The 21790-nt window shown below is 31.2% G+C and overlaps 3 protein-coding genes across 8 annotated transcripts; 2 read left to right on the forward strand and 1 right to left on the reverse strand.

Annotated features, from left to right (window-relative positions):
• Positions 1-9304: 9304 nt before the first annotated feature.
• Positions 9305-11254, forward strand: LOC125065232 (inositol polyphosphate 1-phosphatase). Its single transcript, XM_047672739.1, has 4 exons — positions 9305-9779; positions 9972-10116; positions 10268-10467; positions 10753-11254. The coding sequence occupies exons 1-4, from the start codon at positions 9344-9346 to the stop codon at positions 10983-10985; spliced, it is 1014 nt and encodes a 337-aa protein (XP_047528695.1). The 5' UTR covers positions 9305-9343; the 3' UTR covers positions 10986-11254.
• A 98-nt stretch (positions 11255-11352) lies between these two features.
• On the reverse strand, positions 11353-13118 carry LOC125065298 (RNA-binding motif protein, X-linked 2). Its single transcript, XM_047672831.1, has 5 exons — positions 12987-13118; positions 12749-12901; positions 12543-12672; positions 11865-12011; positions 11353-11509 (listed from the first exon to the last, which is right to left on the reverse strand). Exons 1-5 carry the CDS (start codon positions 12998-13000, stop codon positions 11393-11395), a joined length of 561 nt encoding a protein of 186 aa, XP_047528787.1. The 5' UTR covers positions 13001-13118; the 3' UTR covers positions 11353-11392.
• A 283-nt stretch (positions 13119-13401) lies between these two features.
• On the forward strand, positions 13402-21188 carry LOC125065505 (transcription initiation factor TFIID subunit 13). Of its 6 annotated transcripts, none has more exons than XR_007119632.1 (6): positions 13403-13590; positions 13668-13846; positions 19014-19171; positions 19552-19606; positions 20914-20949; positions 21068-21188. XR_007119632.1 is itself a non-coding variant. In XM_047673164.1 (5 exons), the coding sequence occupies exons 1-4, from the start codon at positions 13561-13563 to the stop codon at positions 20916-20918; spliced, it is 372 nt and encodes a 123-aa protein (XP_047529120.1). In that variant the 5' UTR covers positions 13402-13560; the 3' UTR covers positions 20919-20949; positions 21068-21188. The 6 variants fall into 6 exon arrangements, 2 of the variants coding, with proteins under 2 accessions (XP_047529120.1, XP_047529119.1); XR_007119631.1 differs by having other exon boundaries at positions 20914-20944; XR_007119630.1 differs by having other exon boundaries at positions 19552-19602.
• Positions 21189-21790: the final 602 nt, after the last annotated feature.

Here is a 21790-nt window from a genome sequence, read left to right on the forward strand (position 1 = left end):
ATCTTGCAACTGTTTTAAATTAATTTAATTCTTGAATATTAAATATTAAAATTTTAAAAATATAACCTAAGACTCAATAGTCCACAAATAGTACATAACATCGAGACTACATTCCACAACAACCCCGCAATCAATCTCAAACATTATAATATTGCTATTATAATGTTTTACCAAAAACCTACTTTGAAACACACTAAACATAACGGTACAAATTTCACATCAAAATATACAGCGGCTTTTACATGATGGGCGTTCAAAAAAACCAGCAACATTTATCTAAAAATGTAAGGCAAAAGAAAGTAAAAACAACATGCTGATTGTATGTGGTTTTCCTCAATATCGTAATTCGCACTATTATTCAGGTATGCCATAAGTTCTTGGATATTTTTGAGTCACTCAATATATTTTTTAAAGTGTTTAAGATATTTGGCTAGATAGGTATAGACTAGATACAATGACCAAATATTGATATACTTACAGAAAAAATGTCAAAGTATTCATATAAATTTAATAATTGTTAATCTATATATATATAATATATATACATATATTTGTTGTTAGACATTATGAAGGTAGATATTTAGGTAATCAAGCAGTGATACAATAACATGAGAACGATGTGGAGGTTCCACATCGTTCTCTATGTTATTTAAATCTGCACAATCCTTCTTGTATAATTCCATTCCAAATTTATTACAAATTAACACGTTCTATGCATACGTCAATAGAATAAAAACTATTTTATGAATTGCCAGTGTCACTCACATATAGCCCACCTGGCATCCCTTCATCAGCTAGATTCCGTCTTGGGGCGACAGACTATATTAATGATCGTCTTTGACATATATATAATACTAGATATATATTCTTAGCTCTAAGCCAATAAAGGTATGCGACTATACCAATCGACACAGGATCGTCCGTCAGGCTTTTAATTTTTAAAATTTCATTGATCCTTGCCCATTTTTTAACACCCTTATAAACCCTACCTTCGACCAAGCCTATTAAAGAAAATATCACCTATCATTAGTATTAAAAGACACTTTTTAAATTGGCAAAGCTATCAACTATGCGATCTAAATTATTATATCCCTAGAGCCTATAATGTCATTGTCTCACTCGACCTTTATACCGTTTGTTTAGCGGTAGAATAATTGATGAAAGGTTGGTGCCTGCGCTTAAGATAGTAAAGTCACTGAATTTACCGACTTCTACTAAAAAATTGAAATTTGTGAGCAAAGCGTAATAATTTATATAAAAACTATTTTTGATAAGGATTATTTTTGAAAACGAAAGGTTTTTCTTGAAAGGTTTATCTCATACCAAATTACAACAGTCGACCTATACATTATGTAAAATACGGCACTCTTATATTATGTCTGCATGTTTTCTCCAAACTAAACTATTTCTCCTTCGATCCTTAATAAGATCAGTAGTTTTAATGTTAATTTAAAAAAACAACACAAACAAAACTTGCCCTTTAAAATATTAGTATAACAAGTTTTTTGGCTATATTGAGTAAGTTCCAACATTTTAAATGTATTGTTCCAATTATTTTATTTATTGATAAATTTATTAATTTTTTTTTTTGGTATAAATTTATTATAATGGTATATTTCTCTCTTAGGCTCTAATATCTTATTTTAAACTTATCCGTAATATCGTAAATTATATTCTTATCCAAATACAACGGAACAAAAGAAGGCTATATTTACAACTCTCCATGGCGTGCTTAAGGTTTTTGACAAGGGTATGCCGACAGAAATCCTAAAGAAATACATACAAATTACATGGAAACGACATTATAGTCATCATAGGTTATGCCATACTTTTGGTTACAACCTATCTTACATTTATTACTACTGCAAATCCGAAATTACAGATTTTCACTAAGTTGGCTATTTTTTGGTATTGAAACTTTTAAACTTATTCAATATACACATATACAAAAAGAATAGACCAAAAACATTTATAAGACCTTGAGATGGGCCCTTTTATATACAATTTTAAATTTAATTATAAAAGTTGGATTCAATATTGCCAGTGTCATATTTAGGGGACAGTTCTCTGGGATGCAACCCCGGGTCCTACAAAAGAGGGCACACACAGAAAAACAGGCACTGTTTGCAAATATTCATAGAACCTATAAGGACCTCTATGACTAACTTCTTAATTTCAGCATATTATTTTAAAAAAATCTATTGACAAGTACATTTCTCTAAATCAACATAATATACTATACTAAATGTGATTCTTTGTCAGGCTTGGGATCATTTTTTTTTAGAAATGTCTAGTCAGCCTTTTAGATTATATGAATATTTACAAACAGCTGTTGTTTATCTTTAAAATATAAATAAAATGTGACTGTGCACATTTTATTTATATTTAGTTAGAATATTTCAGACGAAGACACAGAAGTTTAGTTTAAACGTCATTATATAAATAATTAAGGTAGAGCTCTGAGGTTTTTATTTGTCGTCTCAATGATGTGACGTAAACACTTACTAGAATCTCTATTGATTGCGTCGGCATAGAGTACTTGCTCATGATTGTTGACAAATAGTCTTTTATTATCATACCTCTCACAAAGCACGAATAAAAATCTAAATTGTCAATAACTAACAAAGCAAAAGGTATTTAAGGAAGCGCGATCACAATGTAACTTATTTATTTTAATATTTTCGTCCTTATAAATAATAGAAATGAAAGTGCCCTATATTCCAAACAATCATGATAACGTTCAGAGAATTTTGGTAAATCAGTCTTAAGTAGTCAAAAAAGAACCCACCTCAGAAGTGACACAGCCTTTAAGAAATAGACAAGAACTGCTGATTAGCTAGCGCGTGATAGATAGTTGTATAAAATTATCAATATAATTAATTATTGTGACTTAATATTATTATTAAAATTATATTATTTTTCAGTATAGTATTTATTTAAGATAAAAAGTTTTTAATAACATAATTAAAAAAACGTAATATGACAACTTTGACACTTAATTTTTGTATAAATACCCCTTGTAAGTATTTTACCGGCCTCTTTTGGTGGCGATCTGAAGTGTCAACGTCTACGAGATACGTAATGTATTTTTATTTTTGCTAGTGTTAGTAAATTATTATTTTAAAATATTTGTGTATAAAAATGATACTAATATTTCCCTATAGTTGTTATTGCTTGTTAAATTATGGATGAATATATGAATTGTGTCTTTTACAATTATCAATATACAAAGTTAGTATAATGTATTTAACTAACATGATTGTATTTTTGGACATTGAAAAAGAGTAACTACTGAGTTTCTTGCCGGTTCTTCTCGGTAGAATCTACATTCCGAACCGGTGGTAGTTTTACTTTAAAATAGTTGGTTAAATGACGATAAAAGCCTTCTTGAATAAAGTATATTTTAATTAAGGTAATTGTTTGGTTTTATTGTAATTATTAATTATAAATTGAATAAACAAATCTAACATCAGAAGTGGGATATGCAATTCACATAAGTACCTACTAATTTTTATTTTTTGTGTTTCAATGGTCTCGTCAACGCGATTCGAGGAGCTGTATCTGGCCGTCACCGTAATGATGACGACGCAGCACTCCGTCTACGATCGAGCAACCAGTGACAACAGTGCGGAAGGCTGGTGTCAGAAGATTAAGAAACCGTCAAAAGAATTTCGATGGAGCAGCGTGGCTGTTCCTAAGGCTGGTAAGACCCTAAGGGGTTCCGTTTAAAATGTTTCGAGTCTGGCGCCTTCTGGAGGTCGAACTTTGGAAAACATAGTTGTCGAAAATAGCCTTAGATGATAATAATTACATATAACTAATTGTTACTAGATATGACATATTTGCCTAAATTGTAATGTCATATTATTTATATTTCTATATATGATTAGGAAGGAAATTTTGAAGTATACAAAAGTTGTGATTGTTAATAAATAAAAATAAAAAAAAAAAGTGCTTGTCCGACGCACTGGCAGCGAGTGATTGGGTCAAGCATGTCGAGGTAATCAATATAAAAAAAAAAAATCTGTTTCCGCTGGTCGGTCTTTTGCTTGATGCAAGTCTATCCCACTAGCAGCGGGTGGAGGGACTTGACATGTCTAGGCAATAGGCAAAACAGAAAAATAAAAAAAAAAAGATTTTGTACTATTTGTCGAAAACCCGGACATACAGATAATATTTGTCGGTACGGTAATAAAAAAGATGATAATAAGGAAGTCAATTTTTTAGGGGAACCCAGCCTCAGTCAAAATTAACAGTAGTATCTATTAATAATGTTAAAATCAATTCATTAATTGATACTGGGGCAAATTGCAGTATAATAAGAGAATCTATAGCAAAGCGATTAGGTTGCCATCTAACGCCATGTTGTTTTTACGTTTTTTGGTATAGGTAAAGGTAGTATAAATATATTTTCGAAAATTACGGTACCCGTTAAATTTAAAAGTTATGTATCGAATTAGATATATATGTGGTTAAGGACAACGATTGTCGTTATGATCTTTTAATAGGTAAAAATGTTATACAGCATCCCGATATTGAGATTATAACAAATTCATTAGGTTCTCGTTTAGTACGGAAGTATCCACCTAAAATTAATCTTGAAATTAATTCATTAGAAAAATTAGAATTTTCAGACGACTTTAATAAGAAATTGTAACACCTAGATGATAGTATACAGATAAGGATTAAGGATATTTTTCAAAAATATCCGTCTGTTTTGAAACCCATTGGAAATGTTAAGACTGGTAAACTAGAAATCAAATTAAAAAGAGACGAAGTTGTGTATTATAGGCCGTATAGATTAGCTCCAATTGAGAGAGAGAAGGTTAAAGAAATAGTTAATGATTTATTAGATAAACAGATAATTAAAGAAAGTAATTCAGCTTTCGCTAGTCCTATGATTTTGGTTAAAAAAAAAGTGACGGAACTGACAGAATGTGTATCGATTACACAGCTTTAAATAGAATAATAGAAAAAGATAGATACCCCCTCCCTCTCATTGAAGACCAAATTGATAGATTAGGTCAGTGCGAGTTATTCACATCTTTGGATATGAAAAATGGGTTTTACCAAATACCCATAAGTGACGATTCGACTAAGTACACGGCTTTCGTAACACCGGATGGCCATTGCGAATTTCTCAAAATACCATTTGGAATTTGTGGTGGACCTTCGGTGTTCCAGAGAGCTATTTCTAAAGCTTTACGACATTTAAAATTTGTATTAGTATATATAGATGACATTTTAATACCATTTAACAACATTGAAGAGAGGGACTTGATTATTTAGAACAAACAATTTTGGCTTTGGATTCTAATGGTTTTACAGTAAATATTAAAAAATGTAAATTCTTTGTTGACAATATTGAATACCTAGGTAGGCACATATCGTGAAGGTGTTAGGCCAAGTGAATCTAAAGGTAGTGCTTTAGTAAATTCTTGTATACCCAATAATGTCAAGCAAGTATATTTTATTAATAGTTGACGGTTTTACTAAGTTTTGTTTGTTAAGGCCACTTAAAACTTTAAATACCCAAGAGTTAATACCTATCATAAGAGAAACGATTACAATATTTGGTACGCCATCCTTAATTATCACTGATCGCGGAACAAATTTTAGTTCTAATCAAATTAAAAACTTTTTTAGAGAATTATCTATAGAACATCACATGATAGCTACTGGTACACCTAGAAGTAATGGACAGGTTGAACGTTATGTAGCCACAGTAGTTAACATGTTAAGCACTATATGTAACGATTTGTCAGACTGGCCGAATGGGTTATGGAAAGTACAACAATCTATAAATACCACAGTCCAAAAATCTACCGGATTTTCTCCTTTGCGCTTACTGATCGGTGTAGAAGCAAATATACCCGTTGTTCAAGCTCGTCTAAACGACATTCTCGACAGTAATAGCTTAAATCCTTACATTGACGTACAAGCTGATCGTGAACTTGCTAGACAACGTTTACAGCAGATTTAAAAAAAAAATTCAAAGATCGTTTTGATTCTGTCAGGCGAAACAATATAATCTATAATGTAGGTGATTTAGTTTACGTTAGTCAGGATCACAGACACAATGATAAATTAAGACCGAAATTTAAGGGCCCCTATGAAATTACTTCAATTCTTTCTAATGATCGTTACGCTTTAAAAGGACTCGGTAATTTAAGAGATACTGTGATTGCAAAGTCGCATAAAACATTAAATTTTAAATTATTGTTAAATATATAATATAAATAAATACAATTTCGATTAGCCCTTTCTGAAGTTATTATTTGGAATAAAAAGAAAATATTATAAAATGATTGTTTAATTTTTATAATTAAATATAAAACATTAATGTTCGAATAGTATTAAGACAATTGTTATCGATAATACATAAAACATCTGTTAATAAATCATTTAATTTGATATTAGTATATTATTTTTTTTCTAGATTATAAGTTATAAATAAAAATTAAAGTTATATTTTTAAAATACAATTCTTACAAAATTTTATTGTTATAAAACATCTGTTATTGAATCTTACTTTGATATTTGCACAATTTTTGATATATTATTTTTTTTTTCGAGTTATAAATTTAAATTGGGTAGGCTGCTGGTAGGCCATGATTTGGTGCTGATTAGTTACTCATCCTCCAGCGGGTGAATGGAATCAGTATGTCTATGTTATTGGCTGAAACCTCGCTGGTAGGCCGTGATTTGGTACTGGTTAGTTACTGACCCCCAGCAGGTGAATGGAATCAGTATGTCTATGTCACTGGCTCAACTGTTTCGCTGTTAGGCCTTATACTTGGTGCCAATTATCTCACAAGCAGCGAGTGAATGTGATTGGCATGTCTATGTATCTGGCTCAAATACAAATCTTATATAATATTTCAAAATCTAATTCTCGCAATTGTATGAGAAAGAAAAACAAATTGTGCAAATAACAAGTTAATGTTTCAATCAAATGAAACGTAAAAAAATCTTTAAATTGTTACAACTTTTTTACAGTTATTCCTTTTGGTTATTAATACTTCTTTATCATTTTTGTTCCACTATTAATTTCAATTATTCAAGATTGTCAACTATTACGATATTATATTTTTATTCGAGTTGTCCTTCGTGGACGAAGTACTGTCAGTATGGCCGTGATAGATAGTTGTATAAAATTATCAATATAATTAATTATTGTGACTTAATATTATTATTAAAATTATATTATTTTTCAGTATAGTATTTATTTAAGATAAAAAGTTTTTAATAACATAATTAAAAAAACGTAATATGACAACTTTGACACTTAATTTTTGTATAAATACCCCTTGTAAGTATTTTACCGGCCTCTTTTGGTGGCGATCTGAAGTGTCAACGTCTACGAGATACGTAATGTATTTTTATTTTTGCTAGTGTTAGTAAATTATTATTTTAAAATATTTGTGTATAAAAATGATACTAATATTTCCCTATAGTTGTTATTGCTTGTTAAATTATGGATGAATATATGAATTGTGTCTTTTACAATTATCAATATACAAAGTTAGTATAATGTATTTAACTAACATGATTGTATTTTTGGACATTGAAAAAGAGTAACTACTGAGTTTCTTGCCGGTTCTTCTCGGTAGAATCTACATTCCGAACCGGTGGTAGTTTTACTTTAAAATAGTTGGTTAAATGACGATAAAAGCCTTCTTGAATAAAGTATATTTTAATTAAGGTAATTGTTTGGTTTTATTGTAATTATTAATTATAAATTGAATAAACAAATCTAACACGCGCATATGCCACCAAGCTATAATATTGCATCTCGAATTCTCCTCGTTCCGTATATTGTTCGCAGGAGTCATCCACCAACGCCTTAAATAATATGCAGTCGATATTCGATTTCAATGACTAGGTAGCAACTCACTTAACTTCTCACAAGACTTGGAAAGATTGAAGTAAAATGCATGAGTAAGCTTAGCTTTAATTGATGCCCGTATTTTACTTAAGCTTTTAATGTCAGACATTTAAGTAAGTGAGATAGTAAGCAAAAAGCAAATAATAATAATAATAATGTTGCGTATTAGCAATACAAGCTAAGCTAAGCAATAAGATGCACAATGAAAATATTATAAATTTTACGAGATAGCAATGTTATTAAAAAATATTTCTCGAAAAGCCAAGTAATTAGTTTATACCAAACGGAAAATAACTAATACACTATAAAAATAAACACAATAATGGATGAATGAATAGATGATAGATAAAAAAAATGGTAATGAATTTTAAGGAATGTAATATATGAATGAATATGATTGAGTATGGTAATAAAAAGAGATGATTGTGATAAGTAAAATGAAGAAAATGAAACAATCCAACGGGTTGTTTGTGCAATCCACCAAATGATGTGACGTGTAAAATGTCTAAAGCACGTCCCGAAGTCTTCAGTGTATGCAGGCAAAACCAATGACATCCAAAAAATCCTGTCTTCTTACTGCTCCAGGCGCAATGAAATCCGCGAAGACGGTTAAGATGTATCCGTGCAGATTTTCACGAATATGGACACCACGGTAAAACAGGATCCTGGCGAATACGACTTGAATTCGATGTAAAATTATTTGATCTTGACCGTTACCGTTTCAAGTTCAAATTCTTTGTAACGGACCACAGCATTTTATCTTTTGAGGCTGTGATGGATCATATGCTGGGTTCGATATCTTGTGGTGTTAAAAAGAAAAGTGGACTGTATTTTAAATATGTATAATCGAACTTAATGTACGAACAAAGAAATTGTCGCTACAAGGATATAAGTCAAAATAAGATGCGCGTGCGTTTTCGATTGTCGTTACAGATGACCGACTGACTAGTTAGTAGTTACTGCCTACTGACGACGGCCGCCTCGACCGGTCAATGACCGCCATGTCCCCCGCTCCTTGTATGTCTCTCGCCTCCTTCAACGAAGACTTGACGACTCAACAATTTTATAACTAGGTATTTAGTAGTTGTTGGCGAACATTAACTCTTTTACGTGTACGACAATTTATTAGACAGTGACTGTTCACTTGAACTAGTCAAGTATAGAGTATAATTTAATCATCGGGATTTAGTGGCAATGATACACGTTCGCTTCTTCGCAGAATTCACTAGAAAGGCAATTTGCTGACTGCACTGCCTAATAATATAGTGTATTCCTTCTTAGTCACTTCGCTAAATAATTGACCAATGTACACTGGCTTTACTGTTTGACAATTATTGAATATTGACAGATGACTTTAGTTAAATGACAACAGTAGAAATTAGAAAAGAGGAAGATTTATTAAATTATATTGTAATTTCAACGTTAAATAATAACACTTGTTTTGATTTAATAAAAATGACCCATATTTTAAAAGTATTAATAAGTGCTTCTGAAAAAGCAGCACGCGTTGCTAAATCGTGTTGTGAAAACTCTGAGTCTCTACTAGTCGCTGAAAAATGTGAAACTGAAGCGAATACCCGTTTCGATAAAGATTTTAAGACAATTGCAGATGTTTTGGCGCAAGAATCGGCGAAAGCGCTAATAGTTTCACATTTTCCAGAGCTTGCATCTCACGTCAGAGGTGAAGAATGTTCTGAGATAGGCGGCATCACTATTGGATTGCAAGAGGATGTACAAAGAACCAGTGAATTACTAAGCTGTTTAATACCACCGGTAACCGCAAAAAGAATGTCAGAAGCAGCACACTGCGATATCGACCTTAACTTAGATCTCCCATCTTCTCTTCCAGACCTTGATCTTGATAATTTAGGAATATGGATTGATCCTATAGGTAAACAAATAATAATTTGAAAATTACCTATTACAACATTTTGAAATATTTCTTATTGTAGTAATCAATAAGCCTATAAAACCTGTAAAGCCTATAAAACCTGTAAAGCCTATAAAACCTGTAAAGCCTATAAAACCTGTAAATTACCTTACATTTAAGATAAATGTTATCTTGTCTTGTTTTGTTAAATAGATGCTACTGCAGAATTTATAGCTGGTGTAAGAAATGAAGCAAAAATGGGTCATGGTCTTCCATGTGTGACGGTTTTGATTGGAGCTTATTTGAAGTCCACTGGAGAACCAGTAATTGGAATAATAAATCAACCATTTTATGAAAAGTAGGTTGTGTGAATGTTTTGTCTATTAATGAAGCCTGTCTTTTAACATTGTGCCTATTAAATTAGTACCTACTTATGAATAAATTAAAATTTCCAATAATCTTATTGATGGTATAATTGATTAATTATAACATTAAATTTACTGTTTAAGTGGGAAAGGCCGGATTATCTGGGGTTTTAATTATGGGAATGTAAGAGAGTGGTCTAAAAATGAACATGATGCTTCTGATGAGAAAGTTATTTTAATGAGTGGAGCCGAAAAGTCAGATGTTATAGAGAAGTTTAAGGCTTTAGGATGGCTTGTAAAGTCTGTTCCTGGAGCTGGTCATAAGCTGATGAAAGTAGCTTTAGGTATGTGATATTTAATAAATCCCAAATACAGACATTAATTTTATTATACAAAATTAATAAAATAAAACCCCATAACCATAATAAAAGTGGTTCATAATGAATATTCCTACTAGTCAGCTACAATAACAATATGCGAAAGATAATGAAAATTAACTTTATGTATAAAAATGTATGCTTGATACTGTTTATTTGTACACATCCTTTATAATTGATTTTGGCATATTCATGTAATTTTGTAAGCATGCATCAATTAGTGGTGAATATTAACTATTAAAATATTTTCAGGTGAGGTATCAGCATATATTGTGTCACAGGGAACAACATTCCGATGGGATACTTGTGGTCCACATGCTATTATCTTAGCCAAAGGCGGTAATGTACTATCTTACAAAGACTTTTTACCAATTACATACAATGATGATAAAGACCTTGATTCCAAGGAATATTGTAATAAACATGGTATTATAGCTTACACAAATGAATCTTTTTTAAATGAGCTAAAAAACATTATTATTTAAAATATTTCAATATAACTTTACTTATTTTTGAATTTTTTGTGTCTACTAGTATAACCAAAACTGTGATTGTTGCGGAATCTCTACCAATTAATAATATAATTATTAAATCTACAACCATGTTTTATCAGAAAGTATGTTACAATCATAATTATGTATTTATTAACATTTGATAAGATAACAATGTATTTTTAATATTGCTTCTCAATAGAAGCTAAGAGTTATTTTATTATCTTTCATGTACCTGAATCTTTGATCTCATTAAATACTAATTGCTTTATATTAATATGTTTGTGAATTATAAAAAAAAATATTTCATTGTTCTTGTTTCCTTTTAAACTGCCAAGGTTATAAAAAATATAAAAACAAATAATATTAAATAATATTATTTTATTATATGAAAAGTTGTCTTATTCACTAGAGCTAGAATCAGATTCTGATTTATTTTTCTTCTTTTTCTTTTTTTTACTTTTCTTTTCTTTATGCTTTCTCTTTTTTTCTTTATGTTCTTTCTTTTCTGTCTTCTCCTAGAATGATAAAAAAAATTAATACATTTATATTATTTATTTTTTTTTATTAACAAATGTTAAAATAAACTCTTAAAAACCTGTTTCAAAAACAATTATTTTAGTTAATTATATTAAAAAACAAAAACAGTGACCTAATATAATTAGTGCAATTTAGTTGGCCATAACATTGAAACATACTTTTAATGTAAAATATGATTTTGCACAGGCCTGCTAAAATATAATTGGTTGCTATCTATCACTAATAATAAATAATACTATTTTTGCAGTTCAAATAGCAAATCTATTGTAGAAAATTAATAGTCTCATGCACCAAATTATAAAAATATATAACTTAATTATATATTTGACTTACTGCTTTAATAGGTATTTCTGGTTTGGGAATAACAGGTGCACATCCTTCTATTCTAATTGATGCAGTTATTTCATCTATCTTGCTCATGTCTGCATTTGGGGCTTTATACTGTTCACAGTGGTCCACACGAATTGTTCTACCTAAGATCTATAAAAGATATTATAATAAAAAAGCTTGTAAAAATTACTGTTCCTTGGTCTAACGGCTCATATATATGGGAGCAGCCCTTAAAGTAATAGGTGCAAGCCCCAGGTTGGACCTAGTACTAGACTAAAAAAAAGGGTTTTTCTGTTAGATAATAGAAAAAATTTGATAGTAGGCAGTGTATACATTCCTTGCTTTAGAAAACTGTTGGCCCTCTCTCTGGTGGTGTCGGATATCCACCCCATCAGATTGTGAGAGCACTTAAATACTATTACTTGTTGTTTACGATTGGTCAGAAAGACAATATTATCATAATAAAAAAACTATAAAATAATTGTAAATTGTTTAAGAATTCATATATCACTACAAACTAAACATAAACAAGTTTAACAAAGGTTTTATGCTAGAAAGAACTGCAACAAAGAATAAAATTAATTGTATCTAATGTTATATGTATTGATAATTACTGCACTGGATAAATGTAAACAAACCTTTACATACTAAATAACTACTAACAGTGATATTAATGCTTACCTTGATACCATTTAAATTGTCCACAGCAAGAATTGTAGACCTTTGATCTTCATAGCAAATAAATGAAAATCCTCTTGATTTGCCAGTAGCTTTATCTCTAACCAAGTTTATGTTAACCACTTCCCCATACCTGCCAATTATAAACAAGAAAACAGTTACGACATTCATTCATCCATTTTCTCATATATGGAAATTTTAAAACTTACTGTGAAAATACACAAATGATATCTCCTTCCGTTAAATCATACGGTAGGCCTCCGACAAATATCCACGCACTGTCTTTGTACTGGTCATGCCAAGAACTTTTCGAATTTCCCGAAAGTTCTCTTTCACTTAATTTTAAAACATTCTTTACATTTCTGAAAAAATATTTAATATAATATAAAAGGTTTGGTTGTTATTTTTATTAATAATAATGATTTCTCATTGAAATACAAAACTTACGTCATAGGATTCATTGTAAAATATATTGTATGGTCTTTTTCAATAATAAGTTTAGTTATTTAACTTCACATTGTTTGATAACATAACCTCATCATACATGAATGTATAAAATGTTATTTTTTTGAAATTTTGACATATAACGTAGTGACTTTTTACTCTTTGATAAGACGCAAAGTATATATATGGTATACTCTAGTATATGGTAGCGATTTATTAACCTCAAACCAACTCTAACCGCTACATACTCTTACTTACTAGTTACTACGATATTCCTTTTACCTCTACACTCGAAAAAATGATTTTAAAACATTCAAAAATCCATTAGGCTGAATAACTAATTGCTTTAGTCTATCCTGAATAGGATAAATGTAACAGCTATAACTATCTATGACTATTGACTTGTCACTCACTTGTACTTCTAATTGCTGTCAAAATTTAATGTCATGTTGATGATATTGAAAATATGAGAAACAGGAACTTACAATTAGCTTTATTAATTTTTGTATTTTGTAAAATAATTTAGTTCACAAAAAATAGATTCCTGATTATATTTTGTAAATTTATTTCCTTCAATATGAGTGCAGAAACACCTGAGTTTGACCAAGTATGAATGCAAAAAAATTAGTCTCGATAGAACTTTTTTTTATAATGCAATTATATGATAATTTGTAAACATTGTAGTTTGATGATGAAGATGGAGATCAACAGTTGGGAGCTACAGCTTCAGGTAGGAAGAGATTGTTCAGTAAGGAACTTCGTTGTATGATGTATGGTTTTGGTGATGACCAAAATCCGTATACTGAAAGTGTTGATTTCTTAGAGGACCTTGTAATAGAGTTTATAACAGAAACTACGCATAGGTGAGTAACTTATATTTATATATTTTTTAAACATACATTTATCATTACCATATTCTGGTTTAGTGCAAGTACAATTGTTAAGTAAATATTTAGTATCGCGCCACCAATTACTTCCCATTCAATCTCAATTAGCTGATATAGATGCGTAATGATTTTTATATACTAAAACTATAATCTTATTATTAGATCATATGGCCTTTTTTGGCCATGGCAAACAGGCACAGAGTACTCGTGCTTTGTTACAACAGGTAGATGCTGTACTTATCAGCATTAACAAAGCTGGTTTTATTATATTTATACACTCAAAAAAATCATTCGACTTGACATGACTGGTTACAATGTTTCAGTTATATTGAAATCATAAAAAAATCTCTCATTGTGGTGGTGCAATACTAAATAATTACTATTATATCTAAAAGCAAGAAAAAGGACTAGACTAGACTTTTTTGTTCAGTCGTTGTTATGTACAATGTTATGATTAAAAATGTAGGGTACTTTTTTACTTTGTTAAATAATAAAGTAACATAAGTGGGTGTGTAAAAAATAGTGTGTGACAAAATGAAGCTATAGACGGAATTACATGGTTAATGACAAACTCCTGTGTTTTCTTCGTTCATACGAACATAATAGTGGCGACGTATGGTAAAAGTGATCAAAATGGATAAAAAAGCAATAAGTTTTGACGAGTTTAATCCGGACACGGCTAATTGGGACAATTATATCGAAAGGTTAAAATTCTGTTTCGAAGCAAACGGAATCATCGTGGACAACGTGAAACGTGCTAACTTTTTTACAGTATGTGGTTCACGCGTATACGAAACTTTACTTGCGTTAATTACGCCCAGGAAGGCGATCGATGTGACGTTTACGGAGATAGAAACTATATTGGGCAAACATTATAGTCCGAAACCAAATGAAATATCAATGTCTTTCAAGTTTTACAAACGCGACCAAAAGCGCGGGGAATCAGCATCGTCATACATAGCCGAACTGAGAAAACTAAGCTCCGGGTGTAACTTCAGTGACTTAGAAAGAATGCTACGGGATAGACTGGTGTTTGGAATGTGTGACAGTAGGTTGCAATACGAACTATTAAAACGAGAAAATTTACAATATCAACATGTGGTAGATGCGATGTTGTCATCTGAAAGTGCGGGACGTGACGTTCGAATAATCCAAAGAGCAGCGTCTGTCAGTGTTATTTCAGACCTGCCGACACACGCCACGACACCCGAAGGCGACGCCCCGGAACCGATGGAAGTTAATGCAGTGCAAATGACACCTAATTTAAGAATGTGTTTTCGTTGTGGTAATCGGCACCCGGGAGAGTGTCGTTTTATTAATGCTGTGTGTAGGTATTGCAAAAAGAGAGGACACATCGAAAAAATTTGCATTAAAAAGAAGAAGTCTACTAACAGAAATGTTCATTACACAGAAGAGTGTGACGAATATTTAAATGGCATTTATAATGTTAAGAGCTCAAGCCGCATCCCGCCATTTGAAGTAGAAGTATTTTTATTCGACATGCCTGTTCGCATGCAAGTGGACACAGGAGCTAGCTTCACCTTAATTAATGAATACACCTGGAATATGCTTTGTAAACATCTGCCGTGTAATACGCTGCAACAAGTTCAGTTATGTCTACGAACATGGAATGAAACTCCAGTACACATACTCGGACGGGTTACAGTACCAGTACAGTATAAGGACATAGAGCAAAGCTTAGATGTTATTGTTGCTAAGGGTAGCGGACCAAATCTTCTTGGGCGTGATTGGTTGGCTCCACTTAATATAAAAATAAATATCAACTTTATTTCCAACGAAGATTTTTTACAAATGGACAGATTAATTACAAAATATGAAGAAGTATTTAAGGACGGACTAGGCAGCTACCGTGGTCAGCCAGTCACTATACATACTAAACCAGGGACAAACCCAAAATTTCTTAAAGCTCGCCCTGTACCATACGCAATCAAAGAGCGAGTGGAAAAAGAAATAGACAGGTTGGAACGAGAAGGAGTTTTGAAGCCTGTATCTTTTTCAGAGTGGGCTACACCGGTAGTACCTATTTTGAAAAAATCTGGTGAAGTTAGACTGTGCGGAGATTATCGTAGTACGGTCAATGAAGCGACAGAATCTGACACTTATCCAATGCCGACGGCTAGTGAAGTTTTTGCGATAATAGCTGGTGGTAAATTTTTTACCACTTTGGATTTAGACCGAGCCTACACGCAGGTATTGGTGGATGATGATACAGCGAAATTGCTTACATTAAACACTTCTAAAGGCCTTTATACGGTACATCGATTAGCCTTTGGGGTTAAAGCCTGCCCCGGAATCTTTCAAAGGTTAATGACTTCGCTACTAGCAGGAATACAAGGAGTAGCAGTGCTGATTGACGATATTATAGTTTGTGGTCGTACAATGTTGGAAATGCAAGAAAGGCTTGACATGGTGCTAAGTAGAATCGAAAAAGCTGGACTTAGATTAAATAAAAATAAATGCAAATTTGCAAAAGAAAGAGTAGAATTTTTAGGTTTTGTTATCGACTCTGAGGGAATTCATCCAGCACCGAGTAAAGTTGAGTCAATATTAAACACTCCGGAACCGAAAAATAAAAAAGAGCTACAAGCATTTCTTGGGCTTTACAATTTCTATGAACGGTTTATCCCACATAAAGCTACAATACTAGAGCCTTTACATAGGTTATTAGATTCATCACGGTCTTGGAAATGGTCGGATTTAGAGCAGAAATCATTCATAACAGCAAAACATTTACTTACTTTTGATTTGACTCTTGTACATTATGATGAAAATAAGCCTTTGATACTCACTTGTGACAGTTCGGAATATGGGGTAGGAGCGGTCCTATCCCATGAAATGGAAGACGGTCAAGAACGACCTATAGCCATGGCATCTCGGACACTGCATTCATATGAACGGCGATATTCACAGCTTGATAAAGAAGCCACCTCTATTATGTTTGGTATCACAAAATTTCACAATTATCTTATGGCTAGGCGTTTCCGCATAGTTACCGACCACAAACCGTTACTTGGTATTTTTGACCCGAAGAAACCAATGCCGAATATGCTTTCACCTCGTTTAACTAGAATTGCCATCGCTTTAACTTCTCATAATTATGAAATCGTATATAAACCGGGATCACAAATCGGTAGTGCGGACAGTTTAAGTAGATGGCCACAACCGGTTCCAGAGCAACCTGAACAGCAATTAAGCGACATTCTTTTAATGGCTGAAGCACCTGAAGATTTTCCCTACGACGTCCAACGTATTGCTTCTGAGACAAAACGAGACAAGACATTATCCCGGGTTATGAACTATATTCAGCGCGGGTGGCCTGATAAACTTAATGATACAGATTTGCGTCCGTTTTGGTTACACCGCACAGAGCTTTCATTACAAGACGATTGTATACTACTGGGTTGTCGTGTGGTAGTACCAGAGTTACTTCGACAGGCGGTGTTAAAAATGTTACATAAAGCACATACTGGAATAGTGCAAACCAAAGCGATAGCTAGGAGCTATGTGTGGTGGCCTTCTCTCAGTGAAGACATCGAAACGTTAATTGACAGTTGTTCTAAATGTTTAGAAAATCGACACATGCCGTCAAAGAGTAGTCATGAATGGATAACACCTTCAAGACCATGGTCGCGAATACACATGGATTTTGCTGGGCCATTTCATAATAAATATTTTCTTATAATTGTCGATTCGTATTCGAGATGGCCTGAATTGTTTATGGTTAATAACACTACGTCGGCTACAGTAATTCGGCTTTTGAGATCATCATTTTCTACACACGGATTATGCGAAACAATAGTATCGGATAATGGCACATCATTTGTTTCAAATGAAATGAAAAAATTCCTACTTGCTAACAATATTCGACATGTGACCACAGCACCATATCACCCAGCTACTAATGGATTGGCAGAGCGTATGGTGCAAACAATAAAAGATAAACTCAGAAAAATGGATGATTTGGAATGGGAGATAAGAATTCCCAATTTACTATTAACACTTAGAAGTACTCCTTGTACCACAACAAACAAAAGTCCGGCCGAATTGTTAATGAAAAGACGTTTGCGCACATTATTAGATACTTTGCATCCAGACAATATACAACGTAAGAAGACTGAAGAACAAATTACTAAAAATAATGAAAAGAAAAACAGGGAGACTAATGTGGAAGAACAAGTAATGTTTAGAAACTACAACCCCAGTGGCCCAAGATGGCTACCAGGAAAAATTATTGACAAAAGAGGCCCATCAACTTACAGGGTACAGACAAATGATGGTGGAGTAATTACAAGGCATATAGATCAACTAATCAAAAAAAGATCTATTACTACACATCCGGAGAAAGAGGGAAATGTAGTTAAGAGTACACAAAACACGGATAACACAGTACATGAAGAAAATAAGGAAGGAGTAAGAAATAGTCAAGAATTTGATAGAATAATTGAGCTACCAGATGCTAGCGAATGGGAAGAGATGTTGGGGATTCCATCTACTTTTTCTGATAGTATAGGAAAAACAAGAAATAAATTAAACTAGCATTCTAAGTTACCATATCAAAGACCCTGAATTAATTAAATCCTATTTATCTTAATTTAATTGAAAAACTTGTTCTTTATGTTAATATATATAACATTGTGTACCAAATTGTGTTGATTCTTAACAGTACTTTTTGTAAATTAAATGTTAATCTTAAGAGGTATGTTATGTACAATGTTATGATTAAAAATGTAGGGTACTTTTTTACTTTGTTAAATAATAAAGTAACATAAGTGGGTGTGTAAAAAATAGTGTGTGACAAAATGAAGCTATAGACGGAATTACATGGTTAATGACAAACTCCTGTGTTTTCTTCGTTCATACGAACATAATAGTCGTCTATCTACCATCACCAAAATGTTTTTGTTGGTGGGTTTCTGTCACCAATTAAGTTCTTAAGATATGATAGAGATCTATAGATATAGCTACATGGCTGGTGATCTTTGCACTCAAAATAACAATGTCTGTTCTACCAAACCAAATAAAAACTTATAAATATGTATGTATATATTATATAGAGAATTATTTGATCAGAACAAACAGATTTACTTCTTGAGATAGATTTATGTGATATTGTACTTTGTAGAGCTATGGAAGTTGGTAGGCCAGGACGAGTTCAAGTTGAGGATATCATATTTTTAGTTCGCAAAGATCATAGAAAATATGCTAGAGTGAAGGATCTATTGACAATGAACGAAGAGCTGAAAAAAGCTAGAAAAGCTTTTGATGAAGTCAAGTATGTTGGTGAGTTGAAAATAACCCTTTTCATACTTTGTTTTAATATTTTGAATTTATCACTTGATTTTGAGTATTTGCATTAAGCATGACCAATATACATTTTTAAACTTACTATTTTTGTATTACTATTTTTTTTTTTTTGTCAAGAATTAATTATTCATTTTTTACAAATATATGTACTTTAATAGAATCTGTGAACAAGCTTCAATAAAAATGATAAGTGATTTTTTATTTTTAATAAAAAAATAAACCTGAAAGTAAATGATAAATTAGTATAGTGAGTTCACATTTATTTAAACCGAATATCAAAATTTATTTTTTAATGAAATCAACTAATTAAAAATCTAATAGAGAATGTTTTTTGATGTTTTTTTTTTAACTTATAGAAGACCAACAATAAGTTTGGTGGTCAAACAACATCATGCTCTCAGACTGATGCAAGTAACAATATTACATATACACACATTGCTTTTGTGTTAATGCTATTTATTAAATCCATTAATAAAACTTGTTATGCTTTGTGTTTAGAGGTACCTACTAATATCAAGCTACTGACTAACCTTAATACCTATAACCTAATATAGAATTTTTAATAACACATTAAAAACTTGTTGTTGTCTGCGGCTTCGCTCGCCCTTTTCAGGGATTTATTTCTTTTCATTAGGACAACCAACAGTAGATACAATATTACATCACAATAAAAATAAAAATTACATTACAAAATTGTCTAGGTAAAAGTTAAGTAGGTTAAGTTTACTACTTACAGGTAGTCTCACCATGCACTATATTGCACTATATGCATTAGAAATATAAAATAAATATAAGCACTAATTAGACATAAGAAGTTATAATACATTTTTTTAACTATTATATAATTAATAAAACCAATAAAATATTCCATAAAATTAGATATGAGTGCAAATAAAATTCTTTATTTTTTGATCGAACTGAGGACTGTCGTGACATATGTCTAAATCTTTTACTTGATTACTGATGGTGATGTATAACAATGATATGATGGTTTTTTCCCACTTGCGTTCTATATAATTGTAATCTGGTATAAAATAAATGAGTCATATTACGGTTATCAGCTGTTAGGCATAAAAGTAATCTATTTTCTTCCTTCGAACTTAAGATACCTTAAATTTCATCAAATTTGGTTCTGTTGTTTGCCCGTGAAAGAGTCATTTTAAATTCAAGAGTTTTTATAGGGTTTTATTTAACATTAGATTGGCTTGGTTATATTACTTGCTAGATGATAATTTTAGTTTACATATTGTATCATTTTATGTACAAATACACATAGGATACTAACATCTATTCTGTTGTAGAATTTACTTATAACAGACTTCACGCAGTAGTTTACAAATCGTTTTATACAACAGTTGTAAACTCAATTTTTGTTGTTTCCAATACTATGAACTATCAGTACAATACTAACATTATCTGTTAAGAGTAATATCATTTTGTATATAATCAAGTTTTATGCACCCAAGTTTGCATGAATGTTTTCTATATTAATCTTCTTTTAATAGCCTTCAGAATTGATTTATTTAAAACAGAAAGTCTTTCTAAAATTAATACTATTATATTTAACTTCATGGGAATTTTGGAGTTATTTCAACGGGAGTTAGTGATAAAATTTACTTACACATTGTTTTCGGGTCTAGCTTTGGTTCTTGTTCTATTTATTTCCTATTTAATATTTTAGTTTTTCTTCACTTGTAATTATTTGTTTTCTTTTTCAGAATGATAATTTGGATACTAAAGGTCTATGAGGTGAGGTAATAACACTAAAATAAATAAATTATAATAATTTTATTTTTATGAAATGTAATATTGTATTATTTGTAAATCTATATTTGAATGTACTATTAAAACTAAAAGTACCTTCTTTTTCAGATTAATTTTGTGAAGGTCCAAGATTTTTGGTTGACAATGTAATACAAATACTACAGGCTCAGTAAAGACAATTCTTCTAATATGTATTTTGTTTAAGTATAATAAACTTTTCTTTACAACACATGTAAATTTTTATTTTAATAGTTTTATCCCAGGCACTCTGTTGAAAACTGAGTCAAGGCGACAATTTTATTATAATGGATAGAAATATTTTTTTTTGTGTATTAATAGTTTCAGACAACCATTTCATCCCTTTTAATCTCCCATTTCACCTATATTATCCTGTGCTGGCATCTGAGATCGACTAATATTCTATATTTAGTTTTGATCTGATATTTAGCCATGCAAAATCAGGCCATCATTAGCAATTTGCTTTATATTCTGAAAGGGAAGTTCGCTGGTATAATTAATCTTTAGGTAAATGGAGTAAAAATAACACATTTTACTAATAATTTATTTGTGCGATTACAAAATAGAAAAGTCTAACACGAAAAAGACACTCAAATATACAGTAAATAATACAACAGTAATCAATTATAATTTAATTAATATTTTAAATAACTTACTGATTGAATACAGAACGAATATCTCACTATAACATTGGAATCACAATACAAAGTAACAATTTTCAATTGTCATCCTAATATTAAATGAATTCGTATAAAATATGAGTTGATATAAAAAAATAATAAATGGTCAATGATTAAATATCAAAGCTTAGTA

Source organism: Vanessa atalanta, chromosome 7, assembly GCF_905147765.1.
Source record: "Vanessa atalanta chromosome 7, ilVanAtal1.2, whole genome shotgun sequence".
Lineage (NCBI taxonomy): Eukaryota > Metazoa > Arthropoda > Insecta > Lepidoptera > Nymphalidae > Vanessa > Vanessa atalanta.